This window comes from Diospyros lotus, chromosome 9, assembly GCF_014633365.1.
Source record: "Diospyros lotus cultivar Yz01 chromosome 9, ASM1463336v1, whole genome shotgun sequence".
NCBI classification, from domain to species: Eukaryota; Viridiplantae; Streptophyta; class Magnoliopsida; order Ericales; family Ebenaceae; genus Diospyros; species Diospyros lotus.
The window spans coordinates 35,944,962-35,965,042 of NC_068346.1; the positions used below are offsets into that span (position 1 = coordinate 35,944,962).

Below are 20,081 nucleotides of genomic sequence, written 5' to 3' on the forward strand. Positions count from 1 at the left end.
TTGTTAGAAATTCGTGACTTCTCTTTTCTCCCCTCTCTCTCTCTTTTCCCCTTTCCCCTTTAGTCGTTGCCTCGCCCTCGTTGCCCGTCGCTACCTCACGTCTATCGTTGTCTCGTTTAGTCAATGGTCATCGTCGCCTCTCGCTTGGCCGACCGTCACCTCGCCTCTTGCCTGGCCAAGAGGTAAGGCGGCGAGAGGTGATGATGACTGTCGACCAGGTGAGATAGTAGTGGGCATCAACGAACGGTGCTGAAAGGGGAGGAGAAGAGAGAGATAGGAGAAAAGAAGGGAGAAAGAGAATAAAAAGAGGTAAAATGGTTATTAAGATAAGAGAGGGGAACAAAATAATCTTTTCACCTTACCTGTAAACTCACATGTAAATGAGTTTATGTATAAATAGCATGATACTTTTTAATTTTAATTTTAAATTTTTAAATTTCTTTTTAAATAATTAAAATAAAATATTAAGAAAATAGATAAAATGTGAACCTTATGATTATTGTTTTTATATGTTAGACAAAGTCCTCTATTACACAGGCTATGTGAAAAAAGAAAAATTAAATCTCTCATATTGTTTAAATTAAATTAATTTAAATTATTAAATCACGGGTTTTTGATTTGGGTGATTACTGGCAGTTTGGTCTGCTAAAAAATCCACTATGGCGACCAATTTCAAGTTCATAATTTAGTAAATCAGTATATAAAATTGACTATCCTTACCCTTTAATTAAACCTTAAAAAAAAAAAAAAAAGAAACCCCCTACAACCACTAAGTCTTCTTGATGGTTGTGGAGATTTAAAGGCATTGACATATAGAGGCAACAATTGATAATCCAAGCTTTTGAAGTGTGTAACCTTCTTGAGCAATGACATACAAAGCCATCCAAGAAGACAATATTTTTATTCAAGACTTGTGCTTCTCCTTCTTGCAGTCTCCAACCCTTAAAAGCTCGGAACCAGAAAAGAAGAGCATAAAAGAAGCACAAAGAAACATTGCTGGCTGGCTGGCTCATGATAAGATAATAAGATCATACATCCACATGACACGGAAAAGCAACAAAAGGAGAAGGCAGCATTCTATATTTATGTACAAAAGACAGGGTACAGGAGACAATACCAAGTGGGAAGTTCTCCCATCTCCTCTGTTAAAAGTGTTAACCCAACTGAGCTACAAACTATGAGATTGATCCCCTCCACAATAACACATTAAAATGCAAACAAACCCTTAACGTCTGAATTAAATCAACTCCCCCCAATACCTCATATGGCTGGCTGCAAAACCGTCTTTGCATCTTCAGCGTAGCATCCTTGTTTGTTGCTGCATGTAAGAGTAACTCAACTGAACCAGCCATAGCAGCAGCAACCACATGTTGTCGATAGCATCAAAACAAGAAGAAACAAGATCTCGAGTGATCCCTGAGGTCATTCTCCCCATCCTTTTCGGTATTATCATTTACCTTTACCTATTGCATTTCCACTTTCCAGATAATAGTAGGGTAACGGGCATGGGGATGGACATTAGTGACCGGGCCTCACATCCGCTAGCTGGTCTTCAGCTCCTTCTGAAGCATCCATAGCCAATTTGCTGTGTTTGACCTGATTGACTGGGAGTTTAATCTTGGGTGAAAGCTTCTTTATTTCATCGATCGTGTAGATAAATATCTTCCTCACCATGCTACAGAACTCACTGCAAATATAACCAGGAATGGAAAGATCAAACCGGTTCCAAGTCCTACGGGACGGCGACCCTTATACTATTATTACAAAATAAACAAGTTTAAACACGGGCAAACATTTTGTCATCTCTAAAGTACAAATAAGTCAAACCCAAACCTGCAAGGCCGTTTATGAGTGTCATTCAATAAAAAAGCAAACTTATTGATGTTAATATGTTATGAAAGTTACTCAAAACAAAATCCTACTAATTGGAACCCTCTTAAAGAAAATGATATCAATGGTTATTTCCCGTAACTCAGCTCTGGGCAAACCTTGATCTTAAGCACAAAACTCAAAGACTCATTCGGGAGAAAAATACAGTTTGAGGTCAACACAAGTAGTGAAGTAATAATAATTATGCACAACCAATATTGTTTATATTCCACATACAAGCCCATTTCCAAGTCTTGAAGTTTGATGCAAATGAACATCCAAAAAAGCAGCAGAGCAGAAACACAAATCCATCCTAATTTTCCTTTTTATTTATTGTACCCTGAGAGTAATAAATAAATTAATTAAAGCTGGGTAGAAAGTAAACCTGACGAAATCTCTAATCACAACAACCGAGGCAGACAAACATAGAATTATTAGCAAAATAAGTGAATGGCATGTGGATCAAAAAAGATGAATAGACCGCCCACAGAGTATATTTGGCATGCAACTCAATAGTTGTTAAATGTACAAGCGAGCAGCTATATAAGCATCCAATGTTACAGGGCAAACAATTACATGCTACAACTTTATTACAAATTTAAAAAAGCATTAGCTATGAACAACTGACTTTTTATGTTTAAGACCACCATATTTTTAGACATTCATATAAACATGCATGAGATCCACATCCAGTTGGAAGGATTAGAAAAGAAAGAAGGATTAGAAGAAAACTTATAAAAAAAGAAAAAGAAAAAAAAATGATCAATTATTACCAAGCAAAAAAAAGAAAGAAAGAAAGAAAGAAGATGCTCTATTACTTAACTGCCATGGATCATCTCCAACCATCATCATATCACCCTCATCATCTGTATAGACAACCTGCCATTTCTTTGATAGTCCACAGAGTTCACCGTCAATCTCAAACATCTTCTCTAATTTGTTGAGAAGATCCCGATAACTATCCAAATGTGTCAGATCGACTGCCCTTCCAACAGCAATTCCCTGCATGTGTACCTGGATAAAAATATAAATATTCCATAAAAAATCTGTAACCAAGCCATTCTTCACAGAGAAGTTCAAATATGTGCATGTCTAACAAAGATACAGCCATCAATGTTTTTTTTTTAGTTCTAAATAATCAGCCAAGAACCTTTGTACAGCTCCGTGTTTGTCTGCTCTGTGGATCATGGGGAGATCTAAGACATGGTTTCTCAGGCTCACAGCTTATTGAAGGAATATCTGATTGATTAATGTTTGAAGGTTCTGAATGCCTGTCATATTGAACATCGAATGATGGAACTGGGTCTGGGTCATCCACTCCCCCTGATTTCACATCTGTAGTCACTGGTAAAGTATCTCCCATAGTAGAATTGTTAGGTAGTTCAATACCAAATAGCCTGCATCGGCTGTTGGTATACTGTCTCTTTCCAATGAATCCCTTGTTAACAGTAGGAATGAAGGACTCTGTCATGGTTTCCATGCGGTTAGACCAATATACAGAGTTCTCAGAAGAAGGGGTCAGGGAACTACTCTCACTGTAGCCAAGAGAGCCGGCATTAGTACCAGAGGAGAATCTGGGAGATGGATACTGATCCTGACCACGTTGTAATTCAGAACACGAGAAAGCTGATGGAGAGTTGACTGGTGTTTTCCACACACCTAATGGCAATGGCAACATATTGTATTAAGAACTGAAATACAACATGGAGCTGCAGTAACTAGGTAATGGATATTAGATGTTGTACCAAGAGCAGAAAGATCTGGCGTTGCTGAGGCCACTAATGGCCGTGCTCTCTTGTTACCCTGCAGAGGTTGGGAGTCCCGAGGGCTTGCTGCCACGAGTGGCTCCAAGTCCCATGGTGAAACACTTTCAGGGCGCAAAATTGATGAAGGTTCATCCCATTGAACCTGAAGATGGACAAAAGATTAACATGTTAAACCTCAATAACTAATATGCAAGGGGTAAATCACAGCAAAGACATTCAGATAATATCAACAAAAATCAACAGGGTTTATGCAGGGCATAAATTACTGAAAAAATGCTGAACTTTTAGCTCTGTTTCAATTTTATAACTTACTTTCAATTTTTAAATGGTATACCAAACTTTGTGTTTAGTTTCAATTTCGTAATGAACTTTTAATTTTTTTAATAATATACTGAACTTTGTGTTTTGTTTTAATTTTATAATACCGTAACCTCCATTAAGTTGTGCCATTAAACATTGAGGTGGATGATGACATGAATGAGGCTACTGCCTAACACGGACAGGATCAATATATACTTTTGGTGTGTATATATATATGCATGTATGTATGCATATGCATACATAAAATATAGTTATGGAATTATAAAATTGAAATTAAATAAAAAGTTTGATATATAATAGAAAAAAATTGAATTAATTATAAAATTGAAACTAAACACAAAGTTTGGTATACTATTGACAAAATTGGCAGTTTGTTAAAAAATTGAAACAAAGACAAGAGTTCAGCATTTTTTTTTTGGGGGGGGGGGGTAATTTACCCTTTTTTCAAGTGACCAATCTAAAAGCAAAGGAAAAAAAGCACCCCTCCTGAGAATTCTAAAAATTATGAGAAAATAACACATTTCATCAATAGGTTAAGCCAGTTTCGGTTTGGATTTCTGGTTTGCCAGGGGAGCAAAGTTTTCTTTTTTGGAGAAGCAGTTGTGGAAATTTTTTCCCTTTGCAGTGGTGTGGCATCTTTGGAAAGAGAGAAATAGTTGTGCCTTTGATGGAGTGGAGCACTCTATCCACTTTCTGAAAGTTTTTATTCTTCTTTCTGTTTTTCAATCGCTATCTAATTTCTAATCCTTTTGCCTTTTCTTTCCTTGCCCATTTCCTGTATGAGCTTTTGCAGCTGGTTTGGGCTTCCACTGTTTTTCAGTTGTTTTATTTAGCCTGTGGGGTTGTTCTTTTGTATAGGGTTCACCCCCACTCTAGCAGATTTTATTATATCCTCTATTTGAAAGCCTTCGTTCTAATAATAAGTGAAGCTTTGAGATGTTTCACTGCAAATATAAAACATAATATCATGTTTTGCATCTCAAACTACATAAAGTATTATTCTAAGTGACATAAATCAAAAAATGGTACATGAAATGACCATAAATTAGCTAGACCAATGGACTAGTCTGCAATAAGTGACATTGGCCAACAAAGTCAAGATATTCTTTCATTCTATAAGGCTTAAATGTCAGATAATATAAGTAGGTAATTCTAACCTTGAGACCTATACATTTCAGGATTCTTTATACCTACTCAAGTCCTCAATTTCTACGACCAATATCAGCTGCAAGGTTTTGCCACAGTGAGCAGGGCTCTCAAAGTCCAGTATGCAGATGCTCATCATCATTCCAGCCAATTTTTAAACAGAAGCAAGCAGTTAAATACAACAGTAACAACACAGAGCCTTGCTTAAGTAGTTCAGCAGCAGCATGCCATACAAAATCTTTACGGTCAAGACTCAAGTTTAGACAAAACAAGATTAAGAGAAAAGAAGATTTTGCATGAGAGATTAGCTTAGCTCTCTTGGCCTTGAAAGGGTCAAAATTATACCAGACAAACATAGAACATTGCATGTCAAGTTACACCAGCTTTTACTACATAGCCAGCATCTCTTATTAAATCCATAAATGTAAGGGTGCTGTGTTACCCTAAACATACCCTCTAACAAAACTGAAAACCAATATGAGCGTAAAGAAAGAAATACAATTACCTTCAAAGATCTCCACTCAGAATTAGGCCATCCAGAGGAACTACTTTCTCTAAAACCAACAATTGTTCCACTGAACCTGCTTAAATATGAAATACACCAAAATGATAAAGATTTCCAAGTCCCTAATACCAACAAATATTAGTGCTGTTACACAATTTACCTTCTTTCAGGAACTTCCTCTCCCTCAAATCTCATCTTAAACCTCATCCCAACAGATAGCTTACAGCTGTGGGCTTCAAGATATTTGTTGACACTTACAATGAACTCAGATCGACTTGTTCTGCCAATTAGTACCGAAGTTCAGTAAAATCAAATTTTCGCAACCTACTATATTGTAAAAGAAAATTTCAGTAAAGGAGTTCACTTTGGGATGTATATGGAGCCCTATTTAACAGGCCATATATGCAGATGCAAGGGGAAGAACTTCAAAGATAACAATACTAAGCCTTTGATGAGGAACTATGAAGATAACAATATGCAAAACTAAATAAATGAAAAAAATTATCTGTGCATCAGAACTCAACAAATCCACTTCTACATTCAAACTTCAAAGTTCTTGCATGAAAAATTAATATAAAATTTCCAGGAGAAAGAAATAAGTATGTAGATGACTCAACCCAGTATTGGTACCCCAAAACTATATTCTGAATTAATAAGCAGCGCTAACATGAGATAGGTCTCTTTAGAACAACCATCCTACTTATTTAACATTAATGTCACAGGAACTCTTCTAAATGGTGTGAAATTCCCACCTCAGAGACTCAAATTCTTGTATGAGGATATGGGACACATATCAACATCTAGATGACCATGCACGTCAGTAAGCATATTGCAAGAAAAGGCATATATAAAATACTCCAAAAAGGACACTGTTAACCTAAAAATAGAAAAAAAGAAATCGAAGATGTCTTAGAAGGGCGCCCCCAATGCACAGGCTCCCCACTTTCTGAGTGTGGGGTAAGGTCATCTTTGTACACAGCCTTACTTTTCCATGTCTTGAACCTATATCCTTCTAGTCACAAAGGAACAACCTTAACAATGCTACCAAGCCTCACAGAGATGCCCTTAGAAATAGGAATTAAAAAATTCAACATTTGGATACAAACACCGCATAACACCCATACCCAAGTACATGCAGCATGGCTTCATATTCAAAGATTGACATATGATTTAGTCATTAGAACTGACGAAATAAATCCCAAATGGAAAGATGAATAACAACAAGATAAAACAAAGTACATAATTGATTTGTCGTGGCAAAATAAGGCAAAAGAGGACCTTGGCTTATAGTAGACTGAAAATAGGGTCCCAGTTGATATAGCATGAGATGCAGTGGCAAGAACACCAAGATGCATACTGTGACTGGATATTACAGAAGACGGCATGTTGCTTTGTTGTCTCATGAGCCTCTTCACTCCGACCCGGAGTTCACCATTTTCGCCTCTGGAAAACGACAAAGTAGAAAAAGTATTGCAAATTGACAAGGGACATAAAAAACCAGAACATATTAACTCCATACATTCAAAACTTGCCTCAAAAAAATAAAAGCATCACCAGCAACTAGTTTCTTGGCACTAACAAAGACACTCCATCCGGTTGTGAGCAAGTGGCGCTTGGGTTGCCCTGCAAAAGATACTTTTGTTAAGCATCCACAAATATGAAATAACCCAATAACTGTAACAGCATTAATGATCACAAGCACTAATCCCACTATGTGGGATTGAGTCAGGAATTTTTAACCCTCTAACCATCTCTACCTAAACAGTCATATCTTCTGTAATACATTATATCTTATGTCATGTCTAAGGGTTTCTCAATAAATTTTCCTCAATCTTTCTTTGCTTTCATTACAAACTTCACCCATTCCAACCACGTCTAAATCACCTTAATCATGTTTCAGGCATCTTTTATCTTCAATACATGCCACGCAGAACTTATTATGTATTATCTTGTACCTAATTATGTCTTTCTAATACGTGTAAAAATTAAACATATGTCAGATCCGTGATCTGACTAGCGAAATTCTCGTCTATTTAGAGGAAAATTAAACAGGAATAGTAGGAGGGAGGGGAATTTGAGAATTGAGGGAGAAGGATCAAGAAGAGAAAGAGTGGGAGAGAAAGTATAAGGAAATTTGAGAGAGAATAAGGCAATTCAAATTGTATTTGATGCCTTCCAAATGAGCCGAGACCGTGCTTTTAAACTGGTCCACTGCGGGGAGTTGGCGCCAAAAAATAGTTACCACTCTCATGTACAATGCACACCTTAAGTACAACTTATTACAGCCATAACTACCCTTATTACAATAGCTTTGGCTTAGGTACATGACAATTTCCCCCCTCTTAAACTATTTCTTGTCCTCAAGAAATGTGGAGCAGATTGACCGAGCTAGGGAACTGTTTGAGGAGTTCGGGTAGGTACTCCTAGGTATTATTGTCAGCACGTAGGGAAGACCACTGAACTAGTACTTGAGTTAGGGGAGCCCCTTGCCGGTAGCAGTGATTGCTGACTCTTCTCCACTGAGGCTCTACTGAATACATTGTTTCCGACCAACTTCTTAAGGAGGGAGACGTGGAATACGGAGTGAATGTGTGTTCCCTCAGGCAACTGCAACATGTAGGCTACTTGCCCACTCTTTGCAATGATTGGATATAGGCCATAAAATCTGGGACTCGGCTTAGAGATCGACTACTTAGAGAGGGATTTTACGTGGGGATGGCTGAGCTTGAGATACACTTCATCTCCTTCTTCAAACACCCTTTCACTCCTTCTCTTGTCTGCTAGTTGCTTCATCCGATTTTGGGCCTTGGCTAATTCTATTTTCAAGGTCTACAGGGTGTGCTGCCTATGCTGTAAGTAGGCATCCATGATTGCTATTGTAGTAGGCTCCCCAATAGCTGGTAGTAGGATAGGTTTGTAACCATATAGGGCCTCAAATGGCGTCATGTTAATAGAGTTGTGGTGGCTGAAGTTATACCACCATTGGGACAAGGACAACCATTTGTGCCATCCTTTAAGCTGGAAGAAATAGAAACATCTCAAATAAGTTTCAAGACATTGATTCACCCATTCAAATTGTCCATCAGTCTCCGAGAGATATGCTGTTGACATATGGAGCTTAGAGCCTAAGGACCTCAGTAGCTCTTGCCAGAATAAACTAGTGAACACCTCATCCCTATCCAAGACAACTATTTGGGGTACTCCATGCATCTTAACCACGTTATCCAGAAAAAGATTGGCTATTTCTAGAGTGGTAAAGGGTGGGTTAAGCTCAAGAAATGGCTGAATTTAGTAAGACGATCCACCACCACTAAGATACAATCTTTCCCCTCTAACCTGGGTAAACCCTCTATAAAATCCATAATAATATTGACCCATGCCTGATCTGGGATGCCAAGGGGTCGTAGGAGGCCTAGTCGTGCCATTGACTCATGCTTGCATCTCTTGCATGTGTCACAACTGAGAACAAACTCCATCACTAATTTTTTTAAATTAGGCCAACAGAATACATGTTTCACCTTCTTGTAGGTATTTTGAATCCCTAAGTGTCCTCCTAGGGGTGATCCATGCATGGTTTGAAGGATTTTTCTCCTCAGAGCTCCACAATCCCTAATCATTAACCACCCATGGTATCTGATCAATCCATTAGTATAGTATATCCCAGCCTGTCGTTGTTATCAATACTCAATTGTTCCAATAACTCTCTCGTCCATTCCCTCCTTTCATAGCTGGTTGCCACCTCTTGGTACCAATGCAGTGATTGCTATGCTAGCACCCTCCTCATGGCATCTTGACAAAGCATATGTAGCCACGTTCTCCCATCCTTTCCTAAATTGAATCACATAATTCAACCCCATTAGCTTGGCCCTACCCTTCCTTTGTAAGCGAGTGTGTAGCCTTTGCTATAGGAGAAACTTAAAGCTCTCATGATCAGTTTTGATTATAAACTATCCCATTTCCCAATAGTGTCTCCATTTATCTACTGCCATAAATGCCAACGACTCTTTGTCATATATGCTGAGTCTTTGGTGCCTTGGGGCTAAGGCTTGACTAAGGAAAGCCAAGGGCCGACCATCTTGTGCCAAAACAACTCCTACTCCAGTGCTACTAGCATCTATCTCTAATGTAAATGGCTTGTTAAAATCAGGCAACCCCAACACTAGAACCTCACTCATGACCTACTTCAACTGATCAAATGCAGCCTCGACTCTTTCATCCCACCTAAAGCCATCCTTCTTCGACAATTCAGTCAGGGGTTTGCTAATCACCCCATAATTTTTCACAAACTACCTATAGTAGCCAGCCAACCCCAAAAACCCTCTCAAAGCCCTGACATTAGTGGGTCTAGGCCAAACAATCATGGCAGCTATCTTCTTATGGTTTGTGCTAACTCCAACACTAGAGATAACGTGCCCCAAATATTCCACATGCTTCTAAGCAAAGGCACATTTGGACTTTCTGATATACAACTGATTGAATCTAAGGACTTAAAATGCAATCCTAAGGTGTTCTATGTGTTTGGAGAAGGTAAGACTATAAATTAATGTCATCAAAGAATACCAGCACAAATTTTCTAAGGTAAGGTTCAAAAATATGATTCATTGGGGCCCGAAATGTGGTTGGTGCATCAGTCAATCCAAATGGTATTACTGTAAATTCGTAATGTCTATGGTGGGTTTTAAAGGCTGTTTTGGGTATGTCAACTAGGTTCATCCGAATTTGGTGGTATCTAGATCTCAGGTCTAGTTTAGAAAATACTGAGGCATGTTTGAGTTCATCTAATAGGTCTTCAACAATTGCGATAGGGAATGTTAAAGTACATTTGTTCTAGGGAAATATTATGTTGTTATGTTTCTAGAAAGGATTTTATTATTTTCTAGGGTTGACCGAGTTTGTTGTAACTGCTTTTTGGGCAGTCAATCAGGTAGGTTCTCCCGCCTCTATTGCTTATTAATAGAGGCCGAGAGGAAGGCTTTGGGTATGCTTTCTTTTGTGAGTTTAGCAAGCTGTCTTAGGGCGAGATTGTGCAGTGAGGAAGAGTGAATATCTTTCTTGTAACAACTCTATATAGCTTTTAGGTTTATGGGCTAGGTGAGAATTGAGTTTGAGTGCACTTGTAATCTTGTATTGATATTCAAGATAGTGGAGAAAGCAGGGGCGAAAGCCAAGCTGGATGTAAGTCTTTCATTGAGACCGAACCAAAGTAAATTCTTGTGTGTTGTGCAGTTCTTGATTGTATTCTGTTTGCTATTCATTTGCGAATTAGAGAGATTTCGTTAGGTAAGTTTGAGTGATTGAGTGATCATATAAATGGTGAGATCTAGGTTAACAGGGAATTTATCCTTGATAATGATGGTGTTTAGCTGGTGGTAGTCAATACAAAAGTGCCAGGTTCTATCCTTTTTCACTAATAGAACAAGTGAGACAAATGAGCTTTGACTGGGACGAATTATAGAATGGTTTAGCATTTCTTTAACTAACTTTTCAATCTCTACTTTGAGTTTAGGAGGGTATCTATAAGACCGGATGTTTACTAGTTCTGCATTAGGTTGGAGGGGTGTGAAATGGTCAAAGGGTCTTTTGGGTGGCAAGTCCTTAGTATCTACAAATAAGTCCTAGAATTCAATCAGTAGTGTATCTCATAAAGCCAATTCATGTACTTGCCATAGGGAAGATGTCTGGTTGTTGGTTGCCATCATACACTATCCCTTTTGTTCCCCTTGAGCCACTTGAGAGAGTTTGTACTTGAGCAACTTCTGCAGCCGTTTCCCCTTAATCATTTTGCAAGTTCCCGATTCCACATTCCCTTGGAGAGTTACCCTCCGCCCTTCCTTCTCCAATGTCACCTCCATTTTGTTGAAGTCGAAGCTGATTGGGCTTACCCCCTTCATCCAATCAACCCCCAAAACTATGCAGCATCCCCCAAACTTTAATAGCCTTAGGTCAGCCCAAAAGGTCTCCCCCAGCATCATCTAACAGAATCCCAAACAAGCTAACTTACTCAGCAACTTGCTCCCATTAGCAATTGTCACTAATAGGGGTTGTGTACTTGATAACTCACACTTCATCTTCTTAGTTGTCCCTTCGTCGATGAAATTGTGGGTGCTCCCACTGTCAATCAACACCATGAGGGTACTTTCTTGTACTTTCCCCTCCATCTTGATGATCTTCCTGCTAGCCATTCCTTTTATAGCATGTAGTGAAATAGCTCCATTGTCCTCTTCCTCTAATTCATTCACCACGACTACTATTTCCTCCCTTGCATCCTCTTCTATCTCACCCCCTTCCAGCAAGAGCAATTGTCTCTTGCATTGGTGTCCAGGGAAGTATTTATCCCCACTCCTATAGCACAAACTCACTTGCCTTCTTTGCTCCAGGAGTTTTCCCCCTTGCTGTGTTAGGCCATAGTTTCCTCCCTTACCTTGGATCCTTTGCTTTCTCATCAAGGCTTTTATTGTCAATTCCTGCAACAAGGCATTCTCAGTCGTTTCTTGCACTGTTCTAGGCTTCATCATCTTTACCATGGGCCTGAGATCATCACTTAGCCCACTAATAAAACTTGACACAAAGTACTCTTCGGTCATGTAGGGATTCCAATTGAGCATAAGCGACTTCAACTCCTCAAACTTGAGTGGTACTCCTGCACAATCACACTTTGTTTCAACTTATTGAATTCTTCTACTATATCCATGGTCCTTCGTTCCCCAAACCTCTCGCAGAATCCCCTAATGAATTCTTCCCAATTGCAAATCATCTCTCACCCTTGACCACCCTTGGAACCACACATCCCCTACATCATTCAAATAGGATGCTACCAAAGTAACCCTTTGGTTATCAGCCACCTGATGTATGCTAAATAGCTTCTCGCATCTCTGAATCCACCAACGTGATTGCAACTCATCAAACATAGGTAATTCCAATTTTGGAGCTGGAAAATTGGAATGGTTCGAAGTCACCTAGACTTTCGATCTCCTGTCCACTACATTGTCACCTACTTTCACCGGATCAGCCTCCAACTCCGAAGATCTGGCCACTCTATGACTAGTGCCAATGCCCGGAAGTATTGGTTCCAATCTCTCATGAGGGGGAAAATCAGGGGATAGTCTTACCTGTGCCTAACTAGAGAACATCAACATGAATTGTTGCATCTGATCAGGCAGCATGTTGCTCAATTTCCTAATCTCTTGACGAATCTAATTGCACATGTCTCTGCGCAATCGATCTAAGACATCCTCCAACTTCTTATCAACCACCACTCCAACCGCTTAGGATCCCACTCATTTCCATCATCGTGATTGTCACTTGTTGCAGCTGCATTTCCATCTATTTCATGAAAGTACCGTCTACCGTTGCTAATTGGATAGCCAGAAACCTTCAACCAGGAGCGTGCTCTAATAACAATTTGTCAGATCCATGATCTGACTGGTAGAATTCTCATCTATTTAGAGGAGAATTAGGCGGGAATAGTAGGAGGGAGGGGAATTTGAGAATTGAGGGAGAAGGATCGAGAAGAGAAAGAGAAGGAGAGAAAGTAGAGGGAAATTTGGGAGAGAATAAGGCGATTCAAATTGTATTCAATGCCTTCCAAATGAGGTGGGATTGTGCTTTTAAACTGGTCCACCGCGAGGAGTTGGCGCCAAAAAACAATTACCACTCCCGTGTACAATTCACCTGCACACCTTACGTACAACTTATTATAGCCATAACTACCCCTATTACAATAGCTTCAACCTATATACATGACAACATAAAAAAGTGAATAATGAAAGTAAAAAAAAATCAAGTTTCTGAATGACAAAAACAACATGCAACAAGCATCCTGAGCCATGACTCAAAGCTATCATGATACATGAAGTCTCAAATTACCAATTTATCCCACACAACCTCTATTTTTTTAAACAAGAGAAGTGAGGAAAGGAGGGCTAAATCTAACTCAAATAAAAATAGAACAAGAAAGTAGAAGCATAATTAACTATAGATGTAACCTAGTGAGTAAAATATCCAGGCAACCTCCCAAGAAAATAAAAACAGGTTATCTAACACCTGTTCCAATAAGACAGAGAATGTGGAAAATGCCTTTTTCATTATCAATGAGATTCCCATCCTTTGCAGTCTAACAAAGGAGACAAGGGTAGACCAACCATGATTGTATGCTGACATAAAAGCTCCAAGGTAATGCTTGTTGGAATTAACCTTCCACTATCATGGTTTTTTTTTTTATTGTTTTTGGTCCCAGAAATAAATGAAAACTAAAAATCATATTCTTATATAATTTTTATTTTTATAAGAAAATTTATTTCTAGAACAAGCAAACATTTTCTCCCCAGTTTATCAGATCTTGAAGCCAGATAAAGAAAAAAGACATAATTTTTAGAAGCAACAACAAGTGAATCCTTAGCTTTCAAAAAATCCTAAAAGATTATTAGAAATGAAAATGCAGATAATTTTTTTAATAGATAGAAAAAGAATTACCACAAGGTGGTGAACATTTACATGAAAAGCATGAGCATAGACCAAACAAAAATGAAAACAGCTCATAAAAAATTAAGCAAGAGGAGGACAGGAAATGGAAATACTACACCACAAACATTAAGAGACTAGAATAAAGCCCTTTAGAGAAAGATTCAAGTAGTCCAAGTCCTTGAAGACCCTCCTATTTCACTCTCACCAAAAATGCCACATCACAAAAAAAGGAGCCAACCACCACACATATTTCTGAGCCAAAGAATGTGTTCCCCTACCCCATGCAAACAATAGCTCCAAGGTAGGCAGTACCCAGTTGACACCAAAAATGTGAAAGAAGAATCTCAAAATTTTCACACAATAGGAAAACAGAGCAGAAGATGATAGTTGATTTGGTATTGCCCTTACATATGAAGCACCAATCAGCCAACAACTGCCCCCTCCTCCTTGAGTGCTAATCATGAGAAACCAACAGTGAAAAGCCATCCAAACAAATAAGGAAAGCTTTGGAGGACCATCAAACCTCCAAATAACTTTTCAAGGGAAATAAAAATTGATTGGTCGATTTCACAAAAAACCATTCAAGGAAGGCCTCCAATCCCAAGTTGTCTTCAATTTGCCCATTCACAGAATTTTCCCAAGGCAACCGAAGAAAGATGCCCAATCTTAGAGGTTCCTCCTGAGGATAGGGGGCCAAGCACAACCCTTATAACCAAGATAGAAATACTCGCAAAATATTACCTCATGATCATTGGCCAACCAAAACAAATCAGGACACCCGTCACAATGGAGAATTTAATAAAAATTGTGAAAGACAAAAAAACCACTCAGCTCTATTGGCCCTGCCTACCATCAAACTTAAAGCTTCAGTAACAAGAATGAAAAGAGAGGAAGATAATGGGTCCCATGATAAACCTCTAGAGCTTTGAAAAAAACATTAGAGACACAGTTCATGTAGCCACAAAAACATAGCAACCGTAATCAGATCCCCGAGACTCCAACTTCATTGTTATGATTTGCATTAGTTAGCATTCAATTTTCGGGAGAGGGTCTTAGAATGTAGTTAGGAATAATTTTGTATGTTTATATTTTTTGAGTTTAAACTGTAATGGAAACTAACTCTTATAAGTTAGTACCGGCAATCTCATTTATTTCTAGTAATTGCATTTTTACTCCCTGTTGTAACCGCCTCTATCCCTTATAAATAGAGGTGGATAGGTTCTCGATCGAGAGGCATTCATTCATTCGTTCTGATTAATCTTGCACGAGCTCTAGAGAGAATTGAGAGAGAGCAAAGCGCTCAAGCCTTGTATTCTTGGGAGGGAAGGCTACTGTTAATAGCCAAGTGTGTGCAAGAGGGAGTGCTGAAAATCCATCACTTTCTAGTGAATTCTTCCAGGTCTTCGGCAGTCTGGATGTAGGGCATATTATCCTAAGGGAGTGCCTAAACCAGGATAAGTCTTCTTGCCTCATTTACGAATCTGTTGTTGTTTTTATCTCCTCTGGTATCTGTTATTCTATTTCTGCTCTATTGGTTGTGAATTGGCTGTGAGAAGTGGGAGTTTATTGTGTGTACAATCGATCCTACAGTCAACATTCATAATATAGCAACCATAACAGATCTCCAACTTTATCTAGTTATACATCCACTTTCAGGATATATCTATGAAAGTGTACTTCCACCAACAAGAAGTCCTGATGGAATCCTAACTGTTGATGTTTTGCCCGAGTTAATGTGCTGGAAGTTTAGAGGAAATCAGGAGAGATTATGAGGATGATCGGATGGCAGTTAAGAGTGCAGGACTTATCTGTATTTAACTGTAATTAGCAGGGGTAATTTAGACTTTGTAGTAGTCGGTTATTTCCCTTAGGAAGGTCCGCCCTTTTAGTTTATAAATAGGAGGGCAAGGGGACCTGTTATGATCATCAATCATTTTTGTCATTCCATTCTCTTGTTCGAGTGCAGTGAGAAAAGAGAGAGAGTTGTGATATAGAATAGTTCTTGGAGTCTTTTTGAGAGTATTGCACTCGAGAGATAAGAGAAGGCGAGTGAGTGATTCTTGTATTGATTTCTGAAGTTCTTAGTGGATTGTTCTCTTCGTTGGAGTGCTGGATGTAGTGCCATTTCTATGGCATGAACCAGGGTAAATCGGCGTGCATCATCTTGTGGTTTGAATTTCTGTTCTCTTTCAATTCTGTCAATTATTTACTTTCTGTTTTATATTTGTGTTGTGATTGATTTCGGTGAGGATTAAGTGAGTATATTGGGCAATATCAGTGTTCGGTTTTAACACTAACCTCGAAAAATGTGACGGAAATGCCATTCAGTGCCATGGAGATCAGTAGCAACCAATTCCTGCCAAGGTGGCTGTTGGGACATATCCTGAAGAGGAAATTAGAGTCAAAAACATGAAAAAGAAGATCTCCCAGAAAACAAGATAGTAATTCTTAGTGCAGTCAATGAGAACATTATACAGAACGGTACAGTTGTTCTTGACTTACCAGTGGAGGCAAGCAATCATCTGCATGCCTCCGAAGAACAGAAAATCCACCGTGTGTACTTGTGTCTGAAGCAGTAAGTGTCTTGCAAAATGAACGGATATTGCACCTTTGAGGTTCAGGAAGAGGTGGATCTGGGCTGGTTACCTCACTTTGCTGATAAATAAAACAAATGAAAGAAGTCACCTAAAAAGACCTAATAGAAAGAAAGGGGAGGAGGGGCATCTCAGCCCTTTTAAGTGAATATGGCACCCTACAAGCCAAATAAAAAGCAAGCAAGCAAGCGCGCGTGTGTGTGTGTGTGGGGGGGGGGGGGGGGGGGGAATACATTACGCAAGCTACAAGTCAATAAAGCATTGAATAATTTCTTGTTTCAAAGAGTAGTAAAGGGAATGAAAACTCACATCTGCTTCAGGTAGAAGAGTTATCTGTGCGTATACTTCATCTGTTTCTTGTTCAGCCTACAACCGAAGTCGTTAACTACAGAGTAAAGAAAAAGAAAACACATCCATCTATAAATTATGAATCATCAACATAAAACATACCCGCAGATGAACATTCATTACTTTGCAAAGTATTTTTGCTGGTACATCAAATGAAGGCAGTTGTTGATCCCCTCCTTGATCGATCGATGCCTCAAGCTGAAATAAGAAGTAATTTCCTCAACAAAGTAAAATGAACTCAAAACTAGACCAAAAACAATTGAGATGAGAATAGTGTGCATCTGGATGGATTTTGGCTGCTACTAACTGTTAAGCACACATACAAAGGACAGCCCTCATCCATTCTTATTCAGAATAATAAAAACTTGATGTAGAAAGCACAGTATTATTTCACAAACCAGCAAACGAAGACAAAAATTAAAAATAAAGAAAAACACAATGGACAACGTAAAAGCCAACTGTAGTCTCTAACAGCATAGCAAAGGATCTTATTAATTGCCAAGCTCTGTCCAAGTTACCACTTTCCACTTACACACAAATTATATATGAACTGCAAAGTAATAATACAAGAAAAATAAATCAAACAAGGGAGTGGAGCTAATTGGAAAGAGCATTTCCTCTGAGTCGGTACCTTACATAAAGGAATCATTGAACTCATTTATTTGAAATTGGAAAAAAAAAAACCCTGCCTCTGTTCTCTCATTTTAAGAATTGATAGAATTCATCTCACCTGTTCCATGTGACCTTGAGGGAAATAATAGACCCGTTCTCCTTTACGAGGAAGATTAACAAGAGGCCCAGCACAAGCGTGCCACAGTTCACTGTACAAATCGCCACTTCTGGACCCTACAATATCACATTTGGAGAATAAAACTTAAAGAAAAGAGCGCATGAGATAGTAGAGAACAATCAAAATAAAGACTCAAGGGAATTGGATAATTCGTTGTAAAAGGAGAAGAATATTGTTTTTTGTGAAACTATTACTTGGTCTGTGAATCATTGAAAATTACAATCAGGAGCCACTAAGTTTTAAATTTAGTAGTAATCCACATGCTAGAAAGATAGAAACTATATCTATGCAAAAGGGACAGACTCTTAGCATGAAGTAGCATAAATATATTGGTAAGCTACCAAGAATTATGCAAATGCAAGACAAGGGAACATAGATCTTATAGTATCATCTTGAAAACTTAAGGGAAAAAACAAATGTTAGTTATAGAACTCTTGAATTTTTTAGAACTAGATTCTATCAAAGGAAGGCAGGAATTCCAAAATCATAATTAAAACTTTTAATTACTTTCTGAACTAAAACACCAAATTCAGTTTGATAGACCAGTGGAACAGTGGATAACTAGAAAAATAATTCTAGATACTAGAAGCTACAACATAATTTCAAGGACCAAGAACCTTTAATTGTCAAAATGTGAAATTTAATAGAAGAGGTAGGTAATGAATTACACTAGCAGAGACACTAATAATCCACATTCCAGAGATTTCCAGAGTACGAACTGCCATCAAGGATATCACTCAAGAGACTGATTGTTAAAACTGGAAGTGTTTAAATAACAACTCTAACCTGAATGCATCCCCGCAGACAGATTCCCAGTAATATTTGCCATCAGATGAGACCAGAAATCCCTCAAGTTCACAAGATTTTACCACCCCAAATTGAAAGCCAAAACCAGCTTCTATGTTAAAGGCTGTCGCTGTGCTGAAGGAGCAGAGTTTAGCCACCTACCAAAATTAAGATGGATGAATATTTGGTCAAAGTACTCTCCAGATATATAACCAAGCATATTATTCATGAAGTAGATTGGCTTTTAGACTGCCAAAGAAAACCCTTCCTTACTTGGAAAGGGATAATTAAGCTATATTTGCAGGTCTTAAATACAGCACAAAATGGCCTGTTCTGGGATGACTTTAACGCTCAAATCCGAGATCACCAATCACACAAAGTACGAACCTTCCAAGCGATGGAAATGCCCTGAACCCAACTTTAAACTCAAAATTCGGAAAAGAAAAACAAAATTCCCTGCACAAAGTTCAATCAAAAGCTTGTTAAGACTTCAACAAAGAAAAAGATAAAACTATCAAGCTTTCCAGAAAGCTGACATAAAACAGCAGCCTTTTTTATTAATCTGGTAGGACAAAACCGCCAATTTTGTTATCCTCATTCCATACAAACACATCATCCATCCCCCACATCTCTATACAGAAACGTCGACGAACATACAGCTAAAACACGTCTTGTAAACAATCAACATAAACTCAGATTTAGACAGAATCAGAGAGACGCGCAACAGAAAATATAGATGGAAAACCAGCTGAAATTATTTCAGATCAAACAGTCTCCCTATAAAACTACAAGACCATAAGATCGAATAAGGAATTAGCCGGCGCCATATATAGAAACGAACTAACTCCAGTTTGAGATCACCAAAACTATGAACAAACTTTCCTCCACAAACATCTACACATACACATGAATGATGTACAAACGCATGTCCGTGCGTGTGTGCGCGAAGATGTACGAATCGGCAAAGAAACAACACTAACCAGAGAGAGATAGGATCAACAGGAAAACGAAGACGAATCCGCCATTGATTGACCACCGCTCCCCCGACAATCAATACCTTCGGTGATTGCTTGTGGAGACGGAGGCAGATCGAGCGCAGAAATGATTAGGGTTTGGAGAAAGGGTAAAAGGCAAGCGAACCACAGAGAGAGAGAGAGAGAGAGTAAACGCGATCGATGACGGTCTTTGCCCGGTTCAAGCCGACAAGAACCAATCCAAAAGCATTTTAATTATATATATTTATTATTCAAAAATCCAAATCGCAGGATCAAATGGAAACAATCGCTTCTTAATTGATTAATAATTGCGCGAGTATCCCGAGTATAATTGTGTACGAGTCGCAAGCAACAGCCATCCAAGGCGTGCCCTGTTCTTCCTGCAGTACCTTTCCACGCGTACACAACAGAAGCAAGCACCTTGCCCTTGGATTTACGTTTTCGCCCCTCCCCCTTGCTTCAAATTACGCCCATGTCCCAGCCCATTTTCATTGTTGT

The 20,081-nt window shown here is 38.7% G+C and overlaps 1 protein-coding gene across 3 annotated transcripts; it reads right to left on the minus strand.

Annotated features, from left to right (window-relative positions):
- Positions 1-1,059: 1,059 nt before the first annotated feature.
- Positions 1,060-19,876, minus strand: LOC127810598 (auxin response factor 1-like). Of its 3 annotated transcripts, none has more exons than XM_052350149.1 (16): positions 19,569-19,876; positions 18,976-19,044; positions 18,589-18,746; positions 17,743-17,858; positions 17,115-17,210; positions 16,974-17,030; positions 16,573-16,725; positions 16,369-16,453; positions 7,140-7,230; positions 6,886-7,050; positions 5,768-5,887; positions 5,608-5,686; positions 3,615-3,777; positions 3,020-3,528; positions 2,693-2,883; positions 1,060-1,687 (listed from the first exon to the last, which is right to left on the minus strand). In XM_052350149.1, exons 3-16 carry the CDS (start codon positions 18,629-18,631, stop codon positions 1,519-1,521), a joined length of 2,037 nt encoding a protein of 678 aa, XP_052206109.1. In that variant the 5' UTR covers positions 18,632-18,746; positions 18,976-19,044; positions 19,569-19,876; the 3' UTR covers positions 1,060-1,518. The 3 variants fall into 3 exon arrangements, with proteins under 3 accessions (XP_052206109.1, XP_052206108.1, XP_052206110.1); XM_052350148.1 differs by having other exon boundaries at positions 18,862-19,044; XM_052350150.1 differs by having other exon boundaries at positions 5,608-5,683; positions 18,862-19,044; positions 19,569-19,872.
- Between the last annotated feature and the right edge of the window lie 205 nt (positions 19,877-20,081).